At 43.4% G+C, this 27,940-nt stretch overlaps 1 protein-coding gene across 1 annotated transcript in view; it reads right to left on the reverse strand.

Moving 5' to 3' along the window:
• USP34 (ubiquitin specific peptidase 34) overlaps positions 1 to 27,940 on the reverse strand; it is a 307,644-nt gene that overhangs the window by 169,436 nt on the left and 110,268 nt on the right. Inside the window, exons 16-23 of the mRNA XM_045009712.1 lie at positions 25,020 to 25,234; positions 23,779 to 23,894; positions 23,569 to 23,696; positions 6,995 to 7,084; positions 5,856 to 5,951; positions 4,384 to 4,466; positions 1,552 to 1,706; positions 553 to 666 (exon numbers count right to left, since the gene is read on the reverse strand). Of these exons, the coding sequence (XP_044865647.1) occupies positions 553 to 666; positions 1,552 to 1,706; positions 4,384 to 4,466; positions 5,856 to 5,951; positions 6,995 to 7,084; positions 23,569 to 23,696; positions 23,779 to 23,894; positions 25,020 to 25,234 (997 nt within the window). The remainder of the gene's footprint in view (positions 1 to 552; positions 667 to 1,551; positions 1,707 to 4,383; positions 4,467 to 5,855; positions 5,952 to 6,994; positions 7,085 to 23,568; positions 23,697 to 23,778; positions 23,895 to 25,019; positions 25,235 to 27,940) is intronic.

A 27,940-nucleotide genomic window follows, 5' to 3' on the forward strand; every position in this document is an offset into this window, starting at 1 on the left:
TATGTGCTATGCATTTATTATTACTAAATGTAAACATCACAAAGACCTATTCTGATTTACCTACCTAAACAAATAGTATTTAACACATTTAATTTATGGCCAGTGTGGGAAAACCCTATAGACGGTCACAGGCAGTAGGGGATGGACAGAAGCAGCCCACATTTTCTTTGTGGCCTCTCATCAATCCCCTACCCAGAGAAATTAGAAAATAACCCACATAACTGCAGTCCTTGCCAGAAGGCATAGAGAGGAGTCACATAGTCCATTCCTCTCTATAACAGATGAAGGAGAATGCATGCATGCACGAAGAAGTGGGGCATCAGTCACAGTCCCCCATACACCTGAAAACTTTGAGACCTATAGTTCCTAGAGCTCTCACTAGAGTGGATTTCTGCATTGCCCCCAATATAGGGTTGTGATTTAATGCCACTTCATTATCAATACCTCTCACTAAATAACCTTAAGGATATTAAGATATAGCTAAAAAAATGTACAGAGAATTAACTTAATTTTAGGGAAGAAGGGAAATTGTAGCACGATGTCCATACTTACCTCTGAGTTTGAGCCACCATCATATGCACTGGTAGCCAATCGGGCCAAGTTGCATAAATGTTGAAACAGGTTTAGACCAGTCATACTAATAGTTTCAGGTTTTAGCTGTGGCATCTAAATAAAATAAATGTGCCTTAGTATGAAAAGAAAATTGATAATGATAGAGATGGCAATGATTTCAGGGCATTTATTCTCTCAAAACACAAGAACTTCACTGCCACCCCAAAAAAGACTTAAAAATTGTAAGGTCAGTCAAATTTTGTTTTAGCAAGATGTGAATCTCTTTGCACTGTACAGAGAAAACCTCCAATAATGACAATCCTCCCCAATGGACCCCCCTGAATTGGTGTTGGAAACTGTTTAGAATGGACAACATTTTCAGCACTGTCACATTAGCACTTAAACGGTTGTCAGCAACAGTATAATTTGCTAACGTAACTGATTCTTCAGGATTTAAAAACAACTAGGGTGCGTATGGACAATGGAATTACACACCAAGGTGTAACTGTCTTACTTTATATAAAAAAGGGAGTGGGTGTCTCAGAAAGAAGGGTAGCAGACAACAGGTATTTTCCCTTGAAGTCAGTGGAGCAGTAACAGTCAATTTGGAGCCACTACTAAAGTCCTAAGCCTTCTGCTGCTCCTGTGCCTTCGCTCCACAGAAGGTAAGAATATTAGATCCATATACTGGCAAACCTCCCCTTCCCTCAGCTTGGCTCTGGTCTGTCCCAAAACCCGAGTCCATCAAGATGCACAGAGAGACACTGCAGACTAGAAATCTATGGCAGGCAGATGGGATGGGATGGATACCTGAATAGGATTCCCTTCCACCCCACAATGCAGAGGAATAGTTCCATTGCACTTGGTGCATTCCGTTGCTGCAGAAATGGCAGGATTTCCCCACAGAAGTAACTTTAAATATATTAAAATCACTTTGATACAGACAAAAAAATTTAAACTCAAATTAATCAAGTTAAATTAAAAACTGTTTTCATATACCTTTTCTAAGAAAAGATGCTTGTAGGTTTCCATTCCCATAGCATGCTGATCTTTACTTCGTACTTGATTTAAGAACCAGTGTAATGCATCATCATAGCACTCAGAATCTTCTACTAAACAATGCCATAAAATGTCCACTTGTTCTAAACTCAGTCCTAGAAATAAAATGTTTTTAAACGCTTCTTTATAATATCAATAAATTTGCATATTCTATCTAAAACAGGACAACAAGTAGAAAAGGCATAAAACCCTTTGTCAGGATGGTAAGTTTTAAAAATATGTCTAGCAGCAGAAGAACCCTTTATCTCCCATATGTAGCAATCAACTGACAGGCATCTCTTTCTCTAGCATTTTTGTGCAGCGTGGAACTGAGGAGTTGCCATGGCTTTTTGTCCTTGATGAAGTGAATATCCATACAAACACACACAGAGGATTTCATGCCTATCAAACTGCAGGAGGTTTCTCACTTTTATAATGTGTTTACACACATTCTGGACTTCATTTTTGAGTTGGGAATGGAGATAGTGGTTAAGAATTATATCCTTGTCATGATTTGATTGTTACTTCCTTCAAGGGAGCTCAATACCCCACTTAGTTCTTATCAAAGCACTGGGCTTGCACTCAGAAACTGGTGTTCCTGATTAGGCTGCAGATTTCTTCAAGGGAGAACACTGTGGACTATTTTATCAATGGCACTGTAGGACATTATACTAATTTTCTGACCTTGACTACTGATATTATGGCTCCTAAATACCGCTCTCTTTGTGCCATCCTGAGGTCACCTTGATTCACAGACAACCTATAACAGATGAACTGTGAGGGGAAAGAGTCTAGAGTTGCCATTGGTGAAAACTGAACTTGGAGTACGACCAACTGATGCACAGAGAAATTGTGAGGTTCTGTGCCACATTGACAGCTAAGTAACCTTTCTTTTCTTACATCATGGTACCCGTGAAGTCTTGATCAGCACAACAATTCTAAAAGTGAACAGTCTATATATCCACAAGAGCTCACTCAGAATTAATATCTTCTCAATTTTAGGAATTTTCTATCTATTGTACTGCATGGACAAAATCGAACAGACTGAGGCTGGATTATCTGGCCCTGTGGCAGCACAGCGATACCAGCAGGTGGCAATAATAGTAATATCTTCTTGAACTTTGGCTAGTTTTGATCATGCTTATTCAGGAGGTATTTGGAAAGCTGCAGCCTACACACTGTTAGCTGGAACCACATGGCTACTAAAAGCATCTTTTGACCAAAATGAGCAGATAACTAAGTATAGCTTATTACTGACAGTCTCACTAACTACTACCTTATCTCTAACTCTAATCTTTTGGGGAAAAGTTATTTTGAAGACCGTGGCAACCATCTAGAGTCCTCATATTTTCTTCACCCCTGTAATCCGGTATTAGGCCTGGGGGAAGATACAGACCCTCTATGTTGATAGCAATAGATTTTACATTTTAAAAAATCAAATTAGTTTAAACTGAAACGAAGTTAAACTTTAGGAGAGTGTATTACTAAAACTACAGAAGCCTGAAGGATTAGCTATGCTATGCCGCAGATCTTATCATCCATCAGAGGCTGCCTTATCCAAATACGATAAACGGAGTACAGGACAGCCAAGTGGGATATCATCTGGATTATTTTTAATGCTTAATCTTGACTGTTCATACTAGAAAAGAAATTACTACAGGAATTTCTAGGTTTATTCACTATTTGGAAGCAGTAGCATGTTCTTACTGTTCATTTTCATTTGCTGTTGTGTATGGAGTTGCATTTTCTTTGATGCTGTTAGAAAGAGAATGCCAATAATTAGTACATCCCCCTTGTTCACATGTCTGACCAGGTGCTTCTAATGTGCTCATCAGCAAGTTCCAACAAAATTATGTAGTGCAATTAATTAGACAAAATTATTATTCTCCAGCCTTTCCTTATGTTATGACACAGAAGTGGAAGTTTATTTAATTAATTATTGTGATTGTATAAATTTTCTTCAGGGAAGTAGTGTCAATAGTTCAATCTCACATTCCAGATTCTCTTTGTCTGCATCTGTTTCCAGCTGCCACATTAAGTTCTTGGTCTTGCTATACTGTGCAAGTATTCTGTGAAGTGCTCCTTGATTTCAATCTTCTATTGAAAATCCAGCTTTGCTGCTAAATAAATTACCCCCAGGCCTGCTTTTCCTTTGAATGGGTACATGAGCAGCATGTTTGTCCTTCATACTTAATCCAGTTACGTATATTTTAGTTTAAGTGCCATAACTTCATTAGAATCAGAGTTCACTGGTTGCTGTTCTAACTCAATAAACTAATGTCATTATAGGAATTAAATTTGTATACTGATCATTTTCATTCTAAAATATTTAATTGTCCTCAAATATTACCACTATTTAGCACACAAGACATTATTCCAGAAAACCACTTGTAAGCTACATTATTAAAACATAGAAATAAATAACATTTTTGCACTCATACTGCAGTTTCTATCCAAAGACCTCAAATCACATGATATAGGGAAATATTATTATTCTAATTTTAATTATCATCATCCCGATTCATAAGAAAATTGAGGCTCAGTGAAGTTAAATGACATGACCAAGCAAAGCTGGGAATAGAATCCAAAAGTTCTGATCCCCAGTTCTGTGCTTTACCTACAAGACTACCCTCCTCTTAAAGTACAGCATTTTAGATTAACCTTTGATTTTGTGATTTAAAAAAAAATATGGTCATATTAATTAAAAAATAATCAGATTGTTAAAAAGTAGATATGTTTAATTGTAAATTCAAGGGATGGATATTAATTATCAGGTAATATAAAAAAACTTACTGAAATGATCTGGTGATCCAAGAGTTGAAAAAACACATGTCAAAAACTGAAGACGCACTTGAACTTCTGCACTGTGGCTGTACCTATATTTGAATATTTTTTAAACAAAACATATTTTTAATTCATTTGCAAATGTTTAATTACTTATATTGATCCTTCTCCATCCCGCCGCACATGCACACACATAAACTTGAGCAAACATAAGAACATAATTTCTCATTAATTTTTTAAAACTACTTTCAAAACTTCAAACTAAGTTCAAGAAGTAATGTAAACCCACTCATACAGATTGTAGCACAATACAAAGTAATTGGAAAAAGAGAACAGGGGGTGGGGGAGCAATAGGTGAGTTTTGTGTGTACTTTATGCACCTTTAGTAGGAACTGTATCTGCTCAGCACCATGCAGAATGGGGCCTTCACTAAGTTTCTAATACACCTGCAAAATGCTCAGAAATGTCTGAACTTCCAATCAATGCATAAAGATGAATTACTCTTCTTGCAGCAATCTTTGCAAGTGCTGCCTACAAATTTTAATTATATTCCCCACCTATTATGAGATGCAGATTTATTTAAAATAAAAGAGAGGAGGAGAACAATATATGACCTAGTTTTCAACAATGAACTATTTCACATAAAAGGCTAAATTTTCAGTCAGCTTCAAACCAGCCTTTAAAATTGTAACTCATCACATAGATCTCTAACTGCAGGATTTGCATATGCAGATGAAGGTTTTCGTGAAGCTGAAAATTAAACCCTAATTGAAAGCTAAACTTTTCAAATGTGGATGCCTGAAGTTAGGCACCTATATCAATATATAGATACATAAATAAAAGTGAGCTGATTTTCATAGATGCAGATCCTGTGAGTTGCAAGTGCTCAGCACTGCTATAAATTAGGCCACTTTTAACTAGGTTTAAAAATAGACTTAGGTACCTAATGTTAGGCACCCAGGTTAGAAAATGGGCACTAAAGTTTTAGTACTTGAAGACAACTGTACTATCTTAATGAGATTTTATAGCAGAAGGAAAATTAGTAGAAACACCGTAAAGGTTTTTAAAGAAACTAATTTAGATGCCTTTGATCAATTTATGTAAAAAAATCTTTACCTTGTATCAGTAAATGCAAACATTCAAAGCAATAATGATTAACAAGGATCACTCTTAGAAAGAATGAAAAGGATTAACATGTTTTTAAAATTAAAGGCAGATGTTTAACATGCTAATATGAGACACAAAGGATGGTCTTATTAAAATCAGTCTATAAATATTTGGCTAAAGACATAATATGGTTGCAGCAAGTCTTCCTACTGCTCACCTTTCTTGCACCTCCATTTCCCCAACAAGGGTTATTAATTATTATAATAAAAAGGGAACTGTCTCAGAAGGAATTGCCATAAGGAGAAGAACAATGAGTTTAAAATTATAAAATTATATTCAATACTCACAAAACCAGATGCATACACTATACTTACAATGCATGTTTATGTCGTCCTTCCCTTACTGCTTGAATGTAGTGTATCAAATTATCAAAGAAGAGTTTCATCATGTTAAGTTCTTTTTCTGCCCACCTGTGCAATTTAAAGGGAAAAAATATTTTGCCTAAGTGAGACATATGTTGTAGGAAAATTCATGTGCAAATTAACAAAGCTAACAATCCACTTTCCATATGCCTGGAGGTGCGCCCCATCACTTATAGAATTTTGAAAAGTCTCCACTATGTTTCTCTGCTCTATCTTCTCACCCTTAAGGCTCCTAAGTGTGGCCATCATTTTCTGACCTAGGACTAACAGATGGACCTTCCTTCAGAGCCCATCAACACTGCTCTGTAAGGCTCTGATTCAGCAAAGTATTTAAGTAAGTGTCTAACTTTAAGAACATCAATAGTAGTTCCATTGACAAACTATATTTTAGCCAAATATTTATAGACCAATCTTAAGATCTTCAATGGGACTACTCACATGCTTAAAAGTTAGCTATGTGTTTAAGTACCTTGCTGAATAAAGGTCTAAATGGCTACAGGAGCTGTTGATGAGTGACATAAGGCACTACCTTTCCAAAAAGTCCAGGTGTGCTTCCTCCACAGCACTCAAAACTTCTGCCAGCTCAGAGCCCAAAAACTGAACCTGATTTTCCCCTAAGGCAGAACAGCACTACACAGCCTTTACTTTTAAAAACATTAACATTTTTAGTGAATTTTGCATTACTCAAAATTATTGGATTTACAATCAGAACAGCTACAGCACAGTCTCTGGCAATACAAGCTTACCCACATTGTCCCCATCAATGCACTTCCAGCATTCTACAGCGAGTCCACTTACAGGGACCTTACGGTGCATATCCACCCAAACATTAGCCTTAGCCTCAGTTCTGATAAAGCTTATCTTATGAAGAAATCTGCTCATCAGGAACTTAAAGACATCGAACTCATTTCATATAGGCCACCAGATGGTAATGACTTTGAGTAATAATCAACCTGAGACCTGGACGAGGTTTGAATATGTGATCTAGATGTGAAAGGCTCTTTATCCTATCAACAGCCCTTTGGCAACCATCAATTTCCTTTCTTTTTTTGGGGGGGGGGGGGTAGGTGAGAGAAGGTATTTTTACTTACATTGTTATCCAATGTGTATCATAACTGCTCCCAAACTGCTGAAATGTACCAAATAACTTTGGAAGAAGACGAAGTGAAACTACTACAGATCTAAAGGGAGGAAAAAATAAATAACTGGAATATGATTTTTGTAAATTAAAATCGCTGACAGTACCTAAAGTTATTGTCAGTGTGCATGCTCTTCACTGACAAATTCACTTTAAATTGAAAGTATTGTGCATATTTGGGTGAAGTCCACCTTTGTATGTAACCCTCTCATGAACAAGATTTGGAGTGTGAATATTATAAATATTTATGTATAAATAATACTTTACGCACAAGATTGTTCTCAAATATAAAATAAAATAGTACTCACTTTGTTCGTTCCAGAAGTCTGATATTTCAAAAGATTATGCCAAATACACGTTCATAAATATATCGGAGTTTCATGCTGACAGGTAATGCATTTTCTTTTGAAATGTCAGCAAAATAGGTCCAGTTTTAATCGCATGAAATGTATGTAAACAGAATTAGATCTGCCCCAAACTGCCAAAATAGTAACAAAAGATATGTATATATAGGCTATGGGTGCACACCTGGGGAGCAGGCAAAAAACAAGGCTAATTGCTGAAATCTTCAACAACCCAAGAAGTGCCCCAATGGCTTAATGTTGCACACTGCTGTTTGCTGTGCTGAATTACGTTTATATTTCATTTTTAAACAATTCGGAAACAATTGTTTCAAGTTTAAACAATTATAAGAGGTTTATATAATGTGTCTTATACTACAAAAACAGTTCCTAATAAAAATGGTAACAGAACATTACAGGGAAAAGATTGCGGCCTACGGCTTGGTCACCTATTTCACCTGAATTAGTTTTTATTTATGCTGAGCTTCAGACAATAGAATATAAATGAATAATGTGCTAGACTTAAATGCCTAGGATGTACTGCGTCACTGCAGATCCCTAGTTGGAGCAAGGAATGGCCCAGAGGATCTCCATTTACATATTGAAGCTAAAAATAATTCTCCATTTAAGCATCGTATTTAATATCTTTGCAGTGGATCTGCTTGGAGAATTTAGCTCTAGGAATGAAATCACCAATCCTTAACTGGTTTGTTAAGGGCCCTAGACAGTCAGATCTATGGGGGTGTGTTTGTCATAGCCACATCTGTCATGACAAATACTATGCACCATAAATCATGGTATTAGTAAATCAGTTAGCCCATTATGAACAAGATTACGTTATGAAGTTTTATCAATTTGGTTCTGGATTAGTGAATTGGACATAAGACAGTTACCTTTTCCGTAACTGGTGTTCTTCGAGATGTGTTGCTCATGTCCATTCCTCAATAGGTGTGCGTGCTCGCCACGTGCACAAGTGAGAGAAGTTTTTCCCCTAGCAGTACCAGTAGGTGAGCGCCCCAACAACCCCAGGAGTGGCGCCACTATGACGCGGTATAAGGGGCACTGTGTGCTCCCCCTACCCTCAGTTCCTTCTTGCCAGACAACTCCGATAGAGGGGAAGGAAGGCGGGATGTGGAATGGATATGAGCAACACATCTCAAAGAACACCAGTTATGGAAAAGGTAACTGTCTTTTCTTCTTTGAGTGATTGCTCACGTGCATTCCACAATAGGTGATGCCAACCTATATCTGTTGGACGTGGGTAGGAGTTCACAGACACTCGGGACGGAGTACAGCCCTGCTGAACCTGGCATCCTCCCTGGTTTGGGAGACGATCACATAATGCGAGGTGAACATGTGAACCGAAGACCATGTGGCAGCCCTACAAATGTCCTGGATGAGAACATGGGCCAAAAATGCAGCCGACGAGGCTTGCGCCCTAGTCGAGTGCACCATCACAATTGGCAGCAGGGGAACTTCCGCCAGGTCGTAACGAGTATGAATACACGAGGAGATCCAGTTGGAGAGCCGCTGAGTGGAGATCAGCCAAACGCATGAGAGGCGATGAACAGCTGCGAGGACTTCCTGAACGACTTTTATGTTCTAGGTAAAACGCCAGAGCCCATCTCACATCCAGCATGTGGAGGCGGCGTTCCTCACTGGATGCACGGGGCTTGGGACAGAGCACCAGCAAGAAAATGTCCTGACCCATACGGTAGGCGGAGACCATCTTGGGGAGGAAAGAAGGATATGGTCGGAGCTGAACCTTATCCTTATGGAACACCATGTACGGGAGTTCAGAGGTCAGAACCCGGAGCTCTGAGACCCATCTAACGGATGTGATAGCCACCAGGAAGGCTACCTTCCATGAAAGGTGCGACCAGGAGTATGTAGCTAGCGGTTCAAACGGGGGACCCACCAACCTCGTCAGCACCAAGTTCAGGTCCCACTGCGGGACTGGGGGCCTAACATACGGGAAGAGACAATCCAAATCCTTAAGAAATTGGCCAGTCGTGGCATGGGAGAACACAGTATGGCCCTGCACTGGCAGGTGGAAGTGCAAAAGGGCTGCCAAGTGCACTTTGACAGATGAGGGCACTCGGCCTTGGGCTCTAAGGTGAAGGAGATAGTCTAAAATGAGCTGAATCAGAGCAGTCACAGGTGAAACGCTCTGATCAGCTGCCCACTAGGAAAACCAAGACCACTTTGCCAGGTAGGCCAGACACGTGGAGGGCCATCTGCTTTCCAGGAGGACGCGCTGAATTCCTTCCGAGCAAGTCCTTGCCTCCCTGCCTAACCATTGTGCAGCCACGCCGTGAGGTGAAATGCCGCTAGGTTGGGGTGAAGGAGGCAGCTCTGGTCCTGGGATAGCAGGTCCCGGCGGGATGGCAATGGCCACAGTGGGGCGACTTCCAGGCTTGTGAGGGTCCCGTACCAATGTTGTCTGGGCCATACCGGGGCTATCAGGAGGACCCAGGCCCTGTCTGTTTTTATCTTTTCCAAGACCTTGCCAATCAGCAGGATCGGGGGAAAGACATAGAGAGGCTGACCTGACCAGGACAGGAGGAAGGCACTGAAGATGGCACCCATGCCCAACCCCTACCGCAGCAGAAGTGTGGACACCGGTGGTTCTGCCATGCAGCGAACAGGTCCCACCTGGGGAGTGCCCCACGTTTGGAAAATCCTGTGCACCATCTCTGGGTGTAGTGACCACTCGTGCTGAGAGGAGAAATTTTGGCTCAGGCAACCCGCTCAAGAGTTCTGGGTGCCCGATAAGTGGTGGGATTGCAGGCAAATATCGTGGGCTATACAGAAGTCCCACAGCCTGAGGGTTTCCTGGCAGAGGTGTGGGCCCCGCCCTGCCTGTTGACGTAGAACATCGAGGCCGTGTTGTGTGTGAGAACCCTGACCACTCTGCCCTCCAGGTGTGAGCGGAAGGCCACGCATGCCAGACAGACTGCCCTGAGCTCCTTGATGATTATATGCAGGACAAGGTCCTACGCGGACCACAGACCTTGGGTCTACACGTTCCCCACGTGGGCTCCCCACCCCAGGTCCTATGCACCAGACATCAGCTCCACGGATGGGAGCCGGCCCCTAAACGGGACTCCATGGAGCATGTTCCCCAGGGAGGACCACCATCACAGAGAGGCAATCACCGGTTTGGGCACAGTGACAACTTTGTCCACCCTGTCTCTGGACTGGGAGAACACCGAGGCCAACCAGAGCTGGAGTGGCCGCATCCTGAGTCTGGTGTGGCGAACCACATATGTGCATGCTAACATATGACCCAGGAGCCGGAGGCATGCTCTGGCTGTGATCACGGGGAACCTTGTGACTGTGCTGATGAGCTCCCTTAGGATCTCGAATCTGTCCGGTGAGAGGGAGGCCTTGGTCAATGTCACGTCCAGAACTGCCCCAACAAACTATATGCGCTGCACTGGGACTAGCGTGGCCCAACAGACCAACAGGCCCAGAGTGGCGCACATGGACAGGAGGAGCACCACATGATCCCACACCTACGACCTGGAGCTGCCCTTGACCAACTAGTCATCAAGATAGGGGAAGATCTGGATGCCCCGACGTCTGAGGTAGGCCGCTACCACAGACATACACTTTGTGAATACCCTGGGAGCAGCAGATAGGCCAAACGGGAGGACCGTAAATTGGTAGTGTTCCTGCCCAACCGTGAAATGGAGGAAACGTCTGTGTTCCTCAAATATATGAATGTGGAAGTACGTGTCCTGCAGATCGAGGGCGGCGTACCAGTTCCTGGGATCCAGGGAGGGGATAATGGAGGCCAGAGAGACCATGCAAAACTTGAGCTTTACCATGTACTGGTTCAGGCCTCGCAGGTCCAGGATAGGCCTGAGCCCCCTTCGGGATAAGGAAGTAGGAGGTGTAGAACCCCTTGCATCTGCACTCCGCTGATACCACCTCCACCACTCCTAGGCCAAGGAGCTGCCTCACCTCCTGCTCAAGCAGGGTCTCATGAGGGGGTCCCTGAGGAGGAACGGGGATGGAGGGCGGGTGAGTGGGTGGGGTAGAGGTAAACTGGAGGATGTAGCCCCGGGAGCCAGTGTTGAGGACCCATCAGTCCGAGGTCAGCCATGACCACTCCGGGAGAAAAGCACACAATAGGTTGGAGAAGGGAAGCTTTATTGCGGGTGCATCCCTGGTATGAACTAGTAAGACGCCCCTGGGCATCCCGTCAAAACTGACGCTTTCCCGCCTGTTTACCCTCGGAGGGCCCAGGTTGGGGAGCAGACCAGGATTGCCTCTGCAAGTGTTTTTTTATAGTCCCTTTACTTTTTATAAAGGGGCTCATATTTAGAGTGGGTGACCTAGGTGGGAGCGTGCTGCGGTTTAAACTTGGCCCTGGCCGGGGCTGGGACATAGAGGCCAAGGGTCTTTAGTGTTGTGCAGGAATCTTTCAGGCCGTGCAATTTCACGTCCGTCTGTTCTGCAAACAGGGCCTTGCCATCCAACGGACGGTCCTGTAAGGAGTTCTGCACCTCGCTGGACAACCCAGACAGCAGGAGCCACGATGTCCTTCTCATGGACACTGCGGAGGCCATAGACCTTGCAGCCATATCTGCGGCATCCGAGGCTGCCTGAAGGGCTGCCCTGGCAGCAGCCGTACCCTCCTCCACCAGAGCCTTGAACTCTTTTTTGTCACGCTCTTGGAAGGAGTCCTCCAATTTGGGCACAGAGCTTCACAAATTGAACTCATATCTCCCCATGAGGGCTTGGTGGTGCGCCACCCTCAGTTGGAAACTCGAGGATGAATAAACCTTTCTCCCGAATAAATCCAGCCTCCTCAAGTCCTTATTCTTAGGAATTGGGGCTGGTTGGCCTTGCCTCTCCCTGTGGTCAGGGCTGGCTTTAGGCCGATTTGCCCAATTTCCCCGAATTGGGCCCCATGCCTAAGAGGGCCTCGCGCCAGCGCCTTTTTAATTTTTACTCACCCGGCGGCGTTCCGGGGTCTTCGGCAGCATTTCGGCGATGGGCCCTTCACTTGCGCTGGGTCTACGGCGGCATTTCGGCAGCGGGTCCTTGAGTACTGCGGAAGACCCAGAGCGAGTGAAGGACCCGCTGCCAAATTGCCGCCGAAGACCCGGAGCGCCGCTGGGTGAGTACGAATCGGGTTCCACACTTGTTAAAGCCGGCCCTGCCTGTGGTTGACTGATTCGACCACTAGGGAGTTGGGGGCAGGGTGGCTGTACAGGTATTCATGTCTCTTGGCGGGCACGAAGTACTTCTGTTCTGCCCTCTTAGAGATGGGGGACAAGGAAGCCGGGGTTTGCCACAAGGCATTCGAGATCTTTGCCACCCCTTCATGGAGTGGGAGATCCACCCTGCCCAGTGCCAAAGCCGAGAGGAGTGTGAGGGTTCCTCCACCTATTCGGCTTGAAGGTTGAGGCTTGATGCCACCCTTTTCAACAGTTCCTGGTGGGCTTTAGAATCCTCCTGCGGGACAGGTGGAGGAGGGGCTGTGATCACCTCATCCGGGGAGGATGGGAGTGCAGTACTCTGCATACCCACCGGTGCCGCAGGTCCAACCACTTGGTCCCCCTCCGGGCAGTGAACTGGGGATGAACGCTCTACCAACTCCTTCCTGGGAAGTTGAGAAAGGGAGGCCGATGGTCTGTCCAAGGCTCCAGCCACCGAGCGAGCCACCACCAGGGGCTGCGTCGGGGCCCATGGGGCCCATTGGTACCATGGTGCTGGCCAAGGAGCCCGGTGCCACTGCACCTGATGTGGTATTGGCGGAGCAGGCTATTAAGCCTGACTACCCTGGCCCATCAACTGACAACTGCGAAGGGAGGCCGGGCTGGCATACGATCTGTCACTATCCCAGGACCAGGATGAGCGGTGGCGTCGGAAACGATGCCAACCACAAGACCATGATCCCGGCATGGAGGAGCAGGAGTACCACCAGTAGCAATTGCTCCGCGACAGGTTCCGACAGGCGGATCTGTGATGGTGAGATGGCAGTGATCGATGCCTGGAACTGCGGGAGCGGTGCCACAGCAGGGACCTCGAGCAAAATGAAGAATGGGAATGGGGTCGATGCCCCTACCACGAAGGGCTACAGTAGCCTCTTGGAGACAAGGATGTCCGGTGCCGTCGGACCCGGTCTCGACAGGGCACATTCTCCGCGCAGTCTACGGTCCCTCAAGGCAGAGCGGTGCCTGGAATCCCTGCTAGTAGGTACCCAGCCAGACAACCTGGTGGGGGTTGGCAGGGACAGGCGTGGACTGTGCACGGGGTGGTCGCTGAGTGGGGAACGGCATCGAGAACCTTCCCTAGATCATGAATGGTACTGTCCAGGGAGCGACTGCAGGGATCCAAAGTGGTGGCTTGCCTCTGGACCGGGGACCCAACGCTGGCGGTGACCCTGGTACCAGCAGAGACATAACGTCCCAGGCTGCTTGCAGGGCCTCTGGCGTGGAGGGCAGCTCAGAGTGGGCCAGGCTACCCCGCTCAACTTGAGTCGGAGGCCAGAAGGCCGATGGCGACCCAGAACTGCCCATCACGGGTCTAGTCTCTCCCCCGGTCTTGCTCGGGTGTCTCGGCGGAGAAGACCTCTTCTTAGCCTTTTTGGAGTGTCTCGTGGACGGGGAGGCACCGAAGGATCACCACACACCGATGCCGCAGTGCTCGGTGCTGACTCAAAGCTGCGCAATGGTGTCGGGGTCAAGGCCAACTCCATCAAAATGGCTCAGAGCTGAATGTCCCACTCCTTCTTGGTCCAAGGCTTGAAGGATCTGCAAATCTTGCAGCGATCGCTGAGATGGGTTTCCCCCAGACAGTGTAAACAGTCCACGTGCGGATCACTCATGGACATCGGACACTTGCAAGTGTCGCATGACTTAGAGCCCGCACTAAACTAACTCTAAACTAAACTACTTCTAACTAAAGGTACTACTAACTATGAACCAACAGAGTCCAAGAGGGAAGCTGCAGCCAAGCTGCAGCGAACAGTTCGATGTACCTTCACTGGCGGAAAGAAGGAACTGAGGGTGGGGGGAGCGCGCAGTGCCCCTTATATCGCGCCATAGCTGCACCACTCCAGGGCTTGCTAGGGGCACTCCCCTAGGTATACTGCTAGGGAAAAAACTTCTGGCACCGGTGCATGTGGTGCACACATACACCTATTGTGGAATGCACATGAGTAATCACTCAAAGAAGAATAACCTGTTTCCTTAAGTAGGTTAAACTATTAATTATTATAAAGCCATTTCAAATCATTTTTATTACAAAATAAAAGTTATTTTGCACGAAATAATGTGAGCCTGAACTTCATAATTTCTCCCAGCACAAGCAACCAGGCCTAGTCACCCTAATGAAAAATCCAGTTTCAGAAACTCAGTTAGATCAGGGTTTTGACCAAATTGTAATGAGATTTGCTCCAAAAAGTACTTAATGTTCCTTCTGAGTTACAGGCATGCAGGTTCTCTCATAAAACTATGAAGAGGACTGAAGTCTAAAAAGATTTGTTGGCACTGCGAATGTCAAAATCTCTTCTATGTTGGCCATAGTTAAATGCACCAAAGGTTTATTAAGATAACTCTGCAGTCAGCAAACTTGTCTTGCCTCAGGAAAAACAGGCTGTGTGCTTGTCATCTTCTTTTGGTTTGCTTAAGTGGGTCTAGGTCTTCTCAGTGTGCGTGTATAACTCGCATGAAAGTTAATCAAATTTACAAATATCCACTGAGGCGAAAATAAGCATATAAGAATGTAACTAAATATGTATTATATCAATTTAAGGAAGATGTACAAGAAAGAGAAAGTTACTTACTGTAACTGGAGGTTCTTTGAGATATGTCCAAACACGGATGCATGCGTGCCATGCACCAGAGCCAGAATTGTCATGTGTCATCCTTCGGGCACGGTGGTGTGACCAAGGCTTTAAGACGCTGTGCAGGTCGACCCTGCTTCACTTCCCCCTTTACCCAGCAACATACAAGCCCGGTACAGAGGGGAAGGAGGGTGTAATTGGAATCCAGATACGGACCACCCTCCTTGAAGAACCTCCAGTTACAGCAAAGTAGCCTTTACTGCAAGTGCTGGTCCCTATGTGGATTCCAAACACAAGAGAGTAATGAGCAGTGGTCAGGAAAGAGGGGTGTGTGAGGGCTATCAAAAAGACCAAGTCTGTACAACAGCGTGACCGACTGCAGCATCCATCGTTGTGCAGGGAGCAATGGCATAATGAGAGGAAAAAGTGTGGACAGAGGACCAAGTAGCAGCTCGACATATGTCTTGCCATAGAACGACTGCGAGGAAGGCTGATGTGGCAGCGTCTGCCCATGTGGAGTGGACCATGATTCCTAGCTGGAGCAGAGTGCTCGATAGCTCATTACAGGTCTCGATGCAGCGGGAGATCCACTTGGAGAGACGTTGCAAAGAGAGGGCGGAGCCGCGGCGACACTCCATGATGGTGACACAGATCCGAGGGGAATGGGCAGAAGACACGGGTGTGATGAAGATAAAAGGTTACCGCCTGACAGACATCGAGGGAGTGGAAGGTGCATTCCATGGACAAGGTGACTGGGAGGTGTATACTTTGGTTGAGGTGGAAAGGCCACCTTGGGCGGAAACTTGGGACAACTTTGTCCTTACGGAAGATGGTGAATGGGGGGTCCATCATCATGGTTGCCAGTTCACTGATATGGCATGCATAGGTGATTGCCACCAAGAAGATGACCTTCATGGAGTGGTGGGTGAGGGAGCAGGCGGTGAGGACTTTGAAATGGGGTTTCGTGAGGGTCAAGAGGACCAAATTGAGATCCCAAGGCGGGGCAGGAAAAACATTTTGTAAAGGGGAAAAACACTGAGGAGGCCCCAGAGGAAGCGGGAAGTCATTGAGTGAGTAAAGATGGAGAAACCATCCACGGTGGGAGGAAGGATTGAGTGCAGCTAGGTGAACACGGACAAAGGAGTGAAGCCAAATGGCAAAAATTAAGATGTTTGTGCATTAATGCGAGGAGCCTAGGTAACAAAATGGAGGAACTAGAGCTACTGGTGCAGGACGTGAAACCGGATATTATAGGGATAACAAAAACATGGTGGAATAGTAGTCATGACTGGAGTACAGGTATTGAAGGCTATGTGCTGTTTAGGAAAGACAGAAATAAAGGCAAAGGTGGTGGAATAGCATTGTACATCAATTATGAGGTTAACTGTAAAGAAATAAGAAGGGATGGAATGGATAAGACTGAGTCTGTCTGGGCAAAAATCACATTGGCAAAGAAAGCTACTACAGCCTCCCCTGACACAGTGCTTGGGGTGTGCTACAGACCGCCGGGATCTGATTTTGATATGGATAGAGACCTCTTTAATGTTTTTAATGAAGTAAACACTACTGGGAATTGTGTGATCATGGGAGACTTTAACTTCCCAGATATAGACTGGAGGACAAGTGCTACTAATAATAATAGGGCTCAGATTTTTCTGGATGTGATAGCTGATGGATTTCTTCACCAAATAGTTGAAAACCAACAAGAGGGGATGCCATTTTTTATTTGGTTTTGGTAAGTAGTGAGGACCTCATAGAAGAAATGGTTGTAGGGGACAACCTTGGTTCGAGTGATCATGAGCTAATTCAGTTCAAACTAGATGGAAGGATAAACAAAAATAGGTCTGGGACTAGGGTTTTTTATTTCAAAATGGCTAACTTTAAAGAATTAAGGAAATTAGTTAGGGAAGTGGATTGGACTGAAGAACTTGTGGATCTAAATGCGGAGGAGGCCTGGAATTACTTCAAGTCAAAGCTGTAGAAACTATCAGAAGCCTGCATCCCAAGAAAGGGGAAAAAATTCATAGGCAGGAGTTGTAGACCAAGCTGCATGAGCAAGCATCTCAGAGAGGTGATTAAGAAAATGCAGAAAGCCTACAAGGAGTGGAAGATGGGAGGGATTAGCAAGGAAACCTACCTTATTGAGGTCAGAACATGTAGGGATAAAGTGAGAAAGGCCAAAAGCCTTGTAGAGTTTTCCCTTGCAAAGGGAATTAAAACCAATAGTAAAAGGTTCTATAGCCATATAAATAAGAAGAAAACAAAGAAGAAGTGGGACCACTAAACACTGAGGATGGAGCAGAGGTTAAGGACAATCTAGGCATGGCCCAATATCTAAACAAATACTTTGCCTCAGTCTTTAATGAGGAGCTTAGGGATAATGGTAGGATGACAAATGGGAATGAGGATATGGAGGTAGATATTACCACATCCGAGGTAGAAGCCAAACTTGAAAAGCTTAATGAGACGAAATTGGGGGGCCCAGATAATCTTCATCCAAGAATATTAAAGGAACTGGCACATGAAATTGCAAGCCCATGAGCAAGAATTTTTAATGAATCAGTAAACTCAGGGGTTGTACCATACGACTAGAGAATTGCTAACATAGTTCCTATTTTTAAGAAAGGGAAAAAAAAAAAGTGATCTGAGTAACTATAGGCCTGCCTGTTAGTTTGACATCGGTAGCATGCAAGGTCTTGGAAAAAAATTTGAAGGAGAAAGTAGTTAAGGACATTGAGGTCAATGGTAATAGGGACAAAATACAACATGGTTTTACAAAAGGTAGATCGTGCCAAACCAACCCGATCTCCTTCTTTGAGAAGGTAACTGATTTTTTAGACAAAGGAAACGCAGTGGATCTAATTTACCTCGATTTCAGTAAGGCATTTGATACGGTTCCACATGGGGAATTATTAGCTAAATTGGAAAAGATGGGGATCAATATGAAAACTGAAAGGTGGATAAGGAACTGGTTAAAGGGGAGACTACAACGGGTCATACTGAAAGGTGAACTGTCAGGCTGGAAGGAGGTTACTAGTGGAGTTCCTCAGGGATTGGTTTGGGGACCAATCTTATTTAATCTTTTTATTACTGACCTTGGCACAAAAAGTGGGAATGTGCTAATAAAGTTTGCAGATGACACAAAGCTAGGAGGTAATGCTAATACAGAGAAGGACTGGGATATCATACAGGAAGATCTGGATGAGCTTGTAAAGTAGAGTAATAGTAATAGGATGAAATTTAATAGTGAAAAGTGCAAGGTCATGCATTTAGGGATTAACAACAAGAATTCTGGTTATAAATTGGGGACACATCAGTTGGAAGTAACAGAGGAGAAGGACCTCGGAGTACTGATTGATCACATGATGACTATGAGTCGCCAATGTGATATGGCCGTTAAAAAAGCTAATGCTGTCTTGGGATGCATCAGGTGAGGTATTTCCAGTAAAGATAAGGAGCTGTTAGTACCGTTAAACAAGGCACTGGTGAGACCTCATCTGGAATACTGTGTGCAGTTCTGGTCTCCCATGTTTAAGGATGAATTCAAACTGGAACAGGTACAGAGAACGGCTACTAGGATGATCTGAGGAATGGAAAACCTGTCTTATGAAAGGAGACTCAAAGAGCTTGGCTTGTTTAGCCTAACCAAAAGAAGGCTGAGGGGAGATATGACTGCTCTTTATAAATATATCAGAGGGATAAATATCAGGGAGGGAGAGGAATTATGTGGACACAAGAACAAATGGATATAAACTGGACACTAGGAAGTTTAGACTTGAAATTAGATGAAGGTTTCTAACCATTACAGGAATGAAGTTCGGGAACAGCCTTCCAAGGGGAGTAGTGGGGGCAAAAGACATATCTGGCTTCAAGACTAAGCTTGGTAAGTTTATGGAGGGGATGGTATGATGGGATAACCTAATTTTGGCAATTAATTCATCTTTGATTATTAGCAGGTAAATATGCCCAATGGTCTGTGATGGGATGTTAGATGGGGTGGGATCTGAGTTACTATAGAGAATTCTTTCCTGGGTGCTGGCTGATGAGTCTTGCCCACATGCTCAGGGTTTAACTGATCGCCATATTTGGGGTCAGATAGGAATTTTCCTCCAGGGCAGATTGGCAGAGGCCCTGGAGGTTTTTCGCCTTCCTTTGTAGCGTGGGGCATGGATCACTTGCTGGAGGATTCTCTGCACCTTGAGGTCTTTAAACCACGATTTGAGGACTTCAATAACTCAGACATAGGTTAGGGGTTTGTCACAGGAGTAGGTGGGTGAAATTCTGTGGCTTGTGTTGCGCAGGAGGTCAGATTAGATGATCATAATGGTCCCTTCTGACCATCAAGTGGAGCTCGTCTGTCGTTGGCTGGAGAAGGGAGCCTGGAGCCGGGTGGAGGTCCGGAGTGCGGTGGAGTGCTCATAAAGGGCAACATAAGCACTGTCGACAGTGTCAGACGCAATAAATGGCCCCAAGTATGCAGAACCAGGTGCGTAAAGCCCGAGGGTCCTGGTGGAGTTGACGGTGCTGAGAATGAAGGCCCCAGTGTCAGGATGGAGGGCGGGGCCGACGGTGAGTGATGGCATTTGGAGCGGTGCTCTGTGCGCACTCTCTTCAGGGCCAAAGTAGAAGCTGGACCTTCTGCTGTGATGCACAATTTCTCATCATGGCTCGGGGAAGTAACACTGCGTTTTGAGGCGGTCCTCATTGGGGAACTGCCTTTATGCCTGTACTTGTGCTTGTGCACGCAGTAGGGCTTAGGCAGATGCGACGGTGCTGTCAGTGCCACACGAGGGACCTGATGAGGCGCTCACCGCCGGTTATGGGTGCTGCTCCCGTGGTTGCATCGGAGCCAGGTCTGGTCGCACACGCAGGCGCATTGCTTCCTCCATTAAAAAATTACGGAGACAAAGTTCATGAGCTGCTTGGGTCTGAGACAGGAATGAACGGCTAATGGAGCAGCAGGAAACTATATGGGCTTCACCTAGGCAGTATAGGCAATGGGTGTGTTCATCACTCACAATGAAGGAGCAAGGGCACGAGGCACAATTTTTTAAGCTGGTTTGATGGTACATAGTCCCCGGGCCAGAAGGTAGGAGTCCCCAAGAGGGGAAGTCCAAAGAGAGAACCTAACTGGCGACAATGAATAACGGACAACTAACTAGATAAGAAAACTACATACAATGAAAGGTTAGAACGCAGTACTCTTAGGTGGCTAAGAGCACAGACTCTGGCCATGTGGCGGTAAGAGGAAACTGGAGTGGCGTCGACCCGTGCAGCCTCTTAAGCCTTGGACGCACCACGTGCCCGATGCAGGATACATGCGCGGGTCAATGGGCACTACTATGAATAGTTCCTGCTCCAGCACATGGCACGCATGCGCACCTGCATTTGGAATCCACACAGGGACCAGCACTCAAAAAAGTTACCTACCACTTCCATAATTGTTGTTCTTTGAGATATAGTGCACATGTCCATTCCATTTTAGGCATCCATGCGTCAGTGCACCAGAGCCAGAGAATTTTTTCCCATAGCAGTACCCTTCAGGACAGCACATGTGCCTTCCACAAACTCACAGAATCAAAGGATCAGAGAAATTTAGGGTTTGAAGGGACCTTCAGAAATCATCAATTCCAACCCCCTGTGCTGTGGCAGGACCAAGTAATCCCTGATAGGTGTTTGTCCAACTTGTTTTTTAAAACTTCCAATGATGGGGATTCCACAACCTCCCTTGGAAACATACTCTAAAGCTTAACTGTTCTTAGAAAGCTTTTCCTAATATCTAACCTAAATCTCCCTTCCTGCAGTTTAAGCCCATTACTTCTTGTCCCTCCTTCAGTGGACATGGAGAACAATTGATCTCTGTCCTCTTTATAACAGTGCTTGAAGTCTTGTCTCAAGACTAAACATGCCCAGTTCTTTATAAACTTTCCTGGGAAGCCAGGTTTTCTAAATCTTTTATTATTTTTGTTGCTCTCCTCTGGACTCTCTCTGATTCGTCCACTTTTTCCTAATGTGTGGTACCAAAAGTTGGACATAAAACTCCACCTGAGTCCTCACTGGTGCCGAATACACTGGGACAATTACCTCTCACATCATACATTAGACACTCCTGCTAATACACCCCAGAATAATATTAGCCTTTTTAGCAGCTGCATCACACTGTTGACTCAAATGCAATTTATGATCCACTATAACCCCCAGATCCTTTTCAGAAGTACTGCCACCTATCCAGTTATTCCTGATTTTGTAGTTGTGCATTTGATTTCTCCTTCCTATGTGAAGTACTTTGCATTTGTCTTTACTGAATTTCATCTTGTTTAATACAGACCAATTCTCCAATTTGTCAAGGGCATTTTGATTTCTAATACTGGCCTTCAAAGTGCTTGTGACCCCTCCCAACTTGGGGTTCTCTGCAAATTTTATAAGCATACCTCCAACTCCCGTATCCAAGTCATTAATGAAAATACTGAATAACTGGACCCAGGACAGACCCCTGCCGGACTCCACTAGATATGTCCTCCCACTCGGACAGCGAACTATCGATAACAACTCTGAGTATGGTCTTTCAACCAGTTGTGCACTCACCTTATAGCAAGTTCATCTAGATCACATTTTCCTAGTTTCCCTGTGTCAAAAGCCTTACTAAAATCAATAAATACCACATCTACTGCTTCCACCCTGCCCCTCCCATCCGTTAGGCAAGAAACCTGTCAAAAAAGGAAATTAGGCTAGTTTGGCATGAGCTGTTCTTGACAAATCCATGCTAGCTATTCCTTACAACCCTAGTATCCTCCAGGTGCTTACAAGTTGTTTAGTCATTTGTTTCAGTATCTTTCTAAGTATTGAAGTTAGGCTGACTGGCCTATAATTTCCTGGGTCTTCTTTGTTCTCCGTTTATAACATAGGTTTGCCCTTCTCCAGTTTTCTGGGACCTCACGTGATCTCCAGGAGTTCCTAAAAAAATTGCTAATGGTTCTGAGATTGCTTTAGCTCAGAGGTTCTCAACCTGTGGGTCAGGACACCAAAGTGAGTCATAACCCCATTTTAATGGGTTAGCCAGGACTGGCTTAGACTTGCTGGGGCCCAGGGCCAAAGCCCGAGCCCAAGCCTCACCATCCAAAGTCAAAACCTGAGGGTTTCAGCCCTGTGTGTTGGGACTTCAGCTCCTCCCACCCCCCTCCCTGGACAGCAGGGCTTGGGCGGGCTCAGGCTTCCGTTCCACCTCCTGGGGTCATGTAGTAATTTTTATTGTCAGAAGGGAGTCGCGGTGCAATGAAGTTTGAGAACCCCTGCTTTAGCTAGTTCCTGAAGTACCCTAGGATGAATTTCATCAGGCCCTGCTGACCTAAATGCATCTAACTTATCTAAATATTCTTTAACCTGTTCTTTCCCTATTCTGGCTTGTGTTCCTTTCCCCTTGTTGTTAGTACTGAGTATCTGGTCACCATTAACTTTCTAATAAAGACTGAAGCAAAATAGACACTGAACTCCTGTGTTACTGAGAGGGAAGCAGGAAGTGAGTCATCCCACATGGGCAACAAATCTGGTACTGACAAACACAGGAGGTCCTATGCTGCTGCGTATGCTGCAGGCGTGGTTGGTACCAACAAAGCTGTTTACAAAGTTGGTGCTGCAGACAAAGCCAGCAATCTCGACAGTATTTGATCAGGTTCCTCAGTTGATGACTCAAGAGAACCCGAGTGTAGTACTGGGGACCATCTTGCAAAGGCTGCCCTAACCTCAGTACTCGACTTCTCATGGTGGGCCAATGGGGACTGAGCCCTTGAAGAAAAAGCAGGATTGCCTGCTCCTTGCAGGGCCCCAGAGAGAGAATATCTTCTATCAGACACCCTTCAATATGGGGTGCCACTAAGTCTGGCAGTGCGTTGAGAAAGGTGTGGAATCTGAGTCTCCACACACCAAAAGGCTCAGTTCTGAATGTGGGCATAAAACTGCCTCCATAAAAATGTCTCTAACCCAACTTCTCTATCTTTCTCTGTCTTGGTCCAGAGATTGAATCCCTTTCAGATAGGGCATTTACACCTAAAGTGACCATCACCCTGGCACTTTATGCAGCTGGAGTGGGGATCGCTGACTGGCATCAACTTACAGCATTTGAAGCCCAGAGACTTCGGCATGTCCCAGTTCAAAACAATATCAGAAAGGTTCACATCACTCTTCAGATTGATTTTTTTTCCCCTTTACTTTTATGTTTTACCCATATCAGCTTTAACATGCCTTTGAGTAAGATTAAGAAACTAATATATATTCAGCATGACCATTATAAGGCATATGCGTAAAGAAAGAAATGTCTATTTTGATACATGAACACAGAAACAGATAAATGTAATAATCTGTGATAGCATAAATAATTTCAGTTACCTGTTATTTGCTAAGTTTTCCAGGCAGCCTTCGATGAATCTCATTCGGATCTGCCTATCAGTAAACCAGCACACTAAGGAACAGAGCAGCTTCTCTGCTTCATTTATTAATCCCTCAGAGAGATGAATCTACAGAAAGCAAGAGAAAAGATATTAACAAGCATCTATTTATTTTCTTTTGGCAGATATTCTTTTCTGATATTTAACTTACTGCATCTTCATCCTGGACCAGATCCCACAAAAGAGTATTTCCCTTCTTACAAACATTATCCAAGTTAATATCCGTCACTGCGTTGCTGTTGTACTGGTGTTTATGAACTGCTGGCCCTAAGCAAAACACAGATGCTATCATTGAATATGCACAAAGAAACACCTAATTTGAATATTGTGCTTCAATGTATGGCTATTATTAATTTCAAAAAATATATTTAAAAATTCTGTATCTATTATTTTGTCAAATTTTCAAATCCAAAAAAAGTATAATTGAAGACTTTCTGCACACATGGAGATACTCAAAAGAAAACCAAGGCAACATAACCATGCAAGAATGATTAACCTAAAGCTCATAATTTGTCCCTGCTAATGGAAGACATACTTGCATACATGTCTTAAAAAATAAATGAAAAAGAAAAAAAAAGATCCATCTGTAGACCTGAGGACTGGAGTCTTCATAAACAACCATCATGGGGAGGACACAATGAATGTCAAAATTTTCCTCCCTTATATTGTACTGTGATTTTTAAGCGGTCTCTTCCATCCAACAGAGCAACAATAAAAACAGGAATTTAGTTTTCCACCAAAAAATTAATATTTCAGTAATATTTTTTTAAAACCACTCTTTTGCATCTGGAATCCATAAGGAACAAATACTGATAGGTGCAGTTTTTCTTCTTAAATTGAGCACAACTGATAACATTTAGATGTCTAAGAAACTAATATGTTTAAAATATATCAGTTCTGTCTGAATACAATTGTATGTACTAGGCTGCAATTATTTGCACATGCAAAATTAAAGATACCAAAAGGAAATTAGGATAAGGTCCTTTTCAAATTAATAATTTGGGTATTCACAAGGAAAAAACTGGATAAGATCTCAAGCAGAATGCTAAAAAAGTGATCTATAGTACACTAGTTTCTATTTTATCTTGCATACAAATCATTTGACAATAGAAATGAAAGAAAACATATAGAGAAATACATTTATATACCATATGACGTGTACAAAGAAATCCTTTGAAATAATACAGAATCTTCCACATTGTTAATAGTTTTACACACTTTGTGCATGCTCACACATTACTGGGGGGAGTTGGTTGGTGGTTTGTTTGTTTGTTCATTTTCTTAAAATTACCTGTTTGTTGAAATTACTGGAGAGGTTTTTTTAAAAGACAAAATTCAAGTTAGAAGTACAGAAAAAGGGTTGGTTTTTTTCTTACTATTACTAACTCTTACCTTGACTAAGGTGTTCATGGTAGATAGAAGCAAGGTTAGGAAGGTGCTGTTGAAGATGAGATGTTAGCTCAGCATGTGAATTAATCTGTACAAGTTCTTCTTCACAACCAGACTCTTCACCATCAAAATCAGCCATATTTTTTTCAGATTTTGCACTGACCTGGGAACTACTACAACTGACATCATCTGCACTTAGCATATCATCAACCATGTGTCTGTAAAATACAGACAAGCATTAAAATGAATAATTTCAGAAACATGTTTTGTACAAAAAAGCTAATTTTATAAATTTCAATTACCATATAATTTCAGATATAATTTATCACAACAGATGAAATAAAAAATATTTGTATTAGGGCTGTCAAGCAATTAAAAAAAATCACGATTAATTGCGCTATTAAACAACAATAGAATATCATTTATTTTAAATATTTTTGCACGTTTACTACATTTTCAAATATATTAATTTCAATTACAACAGAGAATACCAAGTGTACAGTGCTCACTTTGTATTTATTTTTTATTACAAATATTTGCACTGTATAAAACAAAAAAAAATATTTTTCAATTCACCTCAAACAAGTAATGGAGTGCAATCTCTATCATGAAAGTTGAGCTCGCAGAGGTAAACTTATGTACAAAAAACAGCATTCAAAAATAAAACAATGTAAAACTTTAGAGCCTACAGGTTCACTTCTTGGTCAGCCAATAACTCAGACAAACAAGGTTGGTTACAATTTGCAGGAGATAATGCTACCTGCTTCTTGTTTAAAATGTCACCTGAAAGTGAGAACAAGCATTCTCATGGCATTGTTGTAGCTGGCGTTGCAAGATATTTACGTGCCAGATGTGCTAAAGATTCATATGTCCCTTCATGCTTCAACCAACATTCACAGAATCATAGAATATCGGGATTGGAAGGGACCTCAGGAGGTCATCTAGTCCAATCCCCTGCTCAAATATTACCAATCCCCAACTAAATCATCCCAGCCAGGGCTTTGTCAAGCCTGACCTTAAAAACCTCTAAGGAAGGAGATTCCACCACCTCCCTAGGTAACCCATTGCAGTGCTTCATCACCCTCCTAATGAAAAAGTTTTTCCTAATATCCAACCTAAACCTCCCCCACTGCAATTTGAGACCATTACTCCTTGTTCTGTCATCTGCTCCCACTGAGAACAGTCTAGATCCCTCCTCTTTGAAACCCCCTTTCAGGTAGTTGAAAGCAGCTGTTAAATCCCCCCTCATTCTCTTCTGCAGAATAAACAATCCTAGTTCCATCAGCCTCTCCTCATAAGTCATGTGTGCTCCAGCCCCCTAATCATTTTTGTTGCCCTCCGCTGGACTCTTTCCAATTTTTCCACATCCTTCTTGTAGTGTGGGGCCCAAAACTGGACACAGTACTCCAGATGAGGCCTCACCAATATTGAATATTGAATAGAACTGCTGCCTAGCCATTCGGTCCCTAGTCTGTAGCAGTGCATGGGATTCTTCCGTCCTAAGTGCAGGACTCTGCACTTGTCCTTGTTGAACTTCATCAGATGTCTTTTGGCCCAATCCTCTAATTTGTCTAGGTCTCTCTGTATCCTATCCCTATCCTCCAGCGTATCTACCACTCCTCCCAGTTTAGTGTCTCTGCAAACTTGCTGAGGGTGCAAGTCCATGCCATCCTCCAGATCATTAATGAGGACATGCTTCCATGCTGATGATGGGTTCTGGTTGATAATGATCCAAAGCAGTGCAGACTGACTGACACATGTTCATTTTCATCATCTGAGTCAGATGCCACCAGCAGAAGGTCAATTTTCTTTTTTGGTGGTTTGGGTTCTGTAGTTTCCACATTAGACTGTTGCTCTTTTAAGATTTTTAAAAGCATGGTCCACACCTCGTCCCTCTCAGATTTTGGAAGGCACTTCAGATTCTTAAATCTTGGGTTGAGTGCTGTTGCTATTTTTAGAAATCTTCTTTGTGTTTGTCAATTCTGCTGTGAAAGTGTTTTTAAAACGAACAAGTACCAGGTCATCATCCGAGACTGCTATAACATGAAATATATGGCAGAATGCGGGTAAAAGAGAGCAGGAGACATACAATTCTTTCCCCAAGGAGTACAGTCACAAATTTAATTGACACATTATTTTTTTAATGAGCATCATAAACATGGAAGCATGTCCTCTGGAATGGTGGCCGAAGCATGTTTAGCATATTTGGCATGTAAATACTTTGCAACGCCAGCTACAACAGTGCCATGCGAATGCCTGTTCTCACTTTCAGGTGTCATTGTAAATAAGAAGCAGGCAGCAGTATCTCCCATCAATGTAAACAAACTTGTTTGTCTTAGCGACTGGCAGAATAAGAAATAGGACTAAGTGGACTTGTAGGCGCTAGAGTTTTACACTGTTTTGTTTTTGAGTGCAGTTATGTAACCAAAAAAATCTGCATTTGTAAATTACACTTTCACAATAAAGAGATTGCACTTCAGTACTTGTATGAAGTGAATTGAAAAATACTATTTCTTTTATCATTTTTAGAGTACATATATTTGTAATAAAAATAATAAAAAGTGAGCACTGTGCACTTTGTATTCTGTGTTGTAACTGAAATCAATACTGAAAATGTAGAAATACATCCAAAAATATTTAATAAATTTCAACTGGTATTCTACTGTTATAAGTGCAATTAATCGCAATTAATTTTTTTAATCACGATCAATTTTTTCGAGTTAATCGCATGAGTTAACTGCAATTAATTGACAGCCCTAATTTGTATGCAATGAAGCAATTCAACACAGCATGAGTCAGTTATTTTATCTACATGAAGAGATACTTGTGTGTGTATATACAGATAAACACAGATATGAACCACCTGGCAACACAGTTTATCACTATGGAAATTAGAAAGACAACTAAAAAGCAAATCTTCGGCT

Source organism: Mauremys mutica, chromosome 3, assembly GCF_020497125.1.
Source record: "Mauremys mutica isolate MM-2020 ecotype Southern chromosome 3, ASM2049712v1, whole genome shotgun sequence".
Classification (NCBI taxonomy): Eukaryota; Metazoa; Chordata; order Testudines; family Geoemydidae; genus Mauremys; species Mauremys mutica.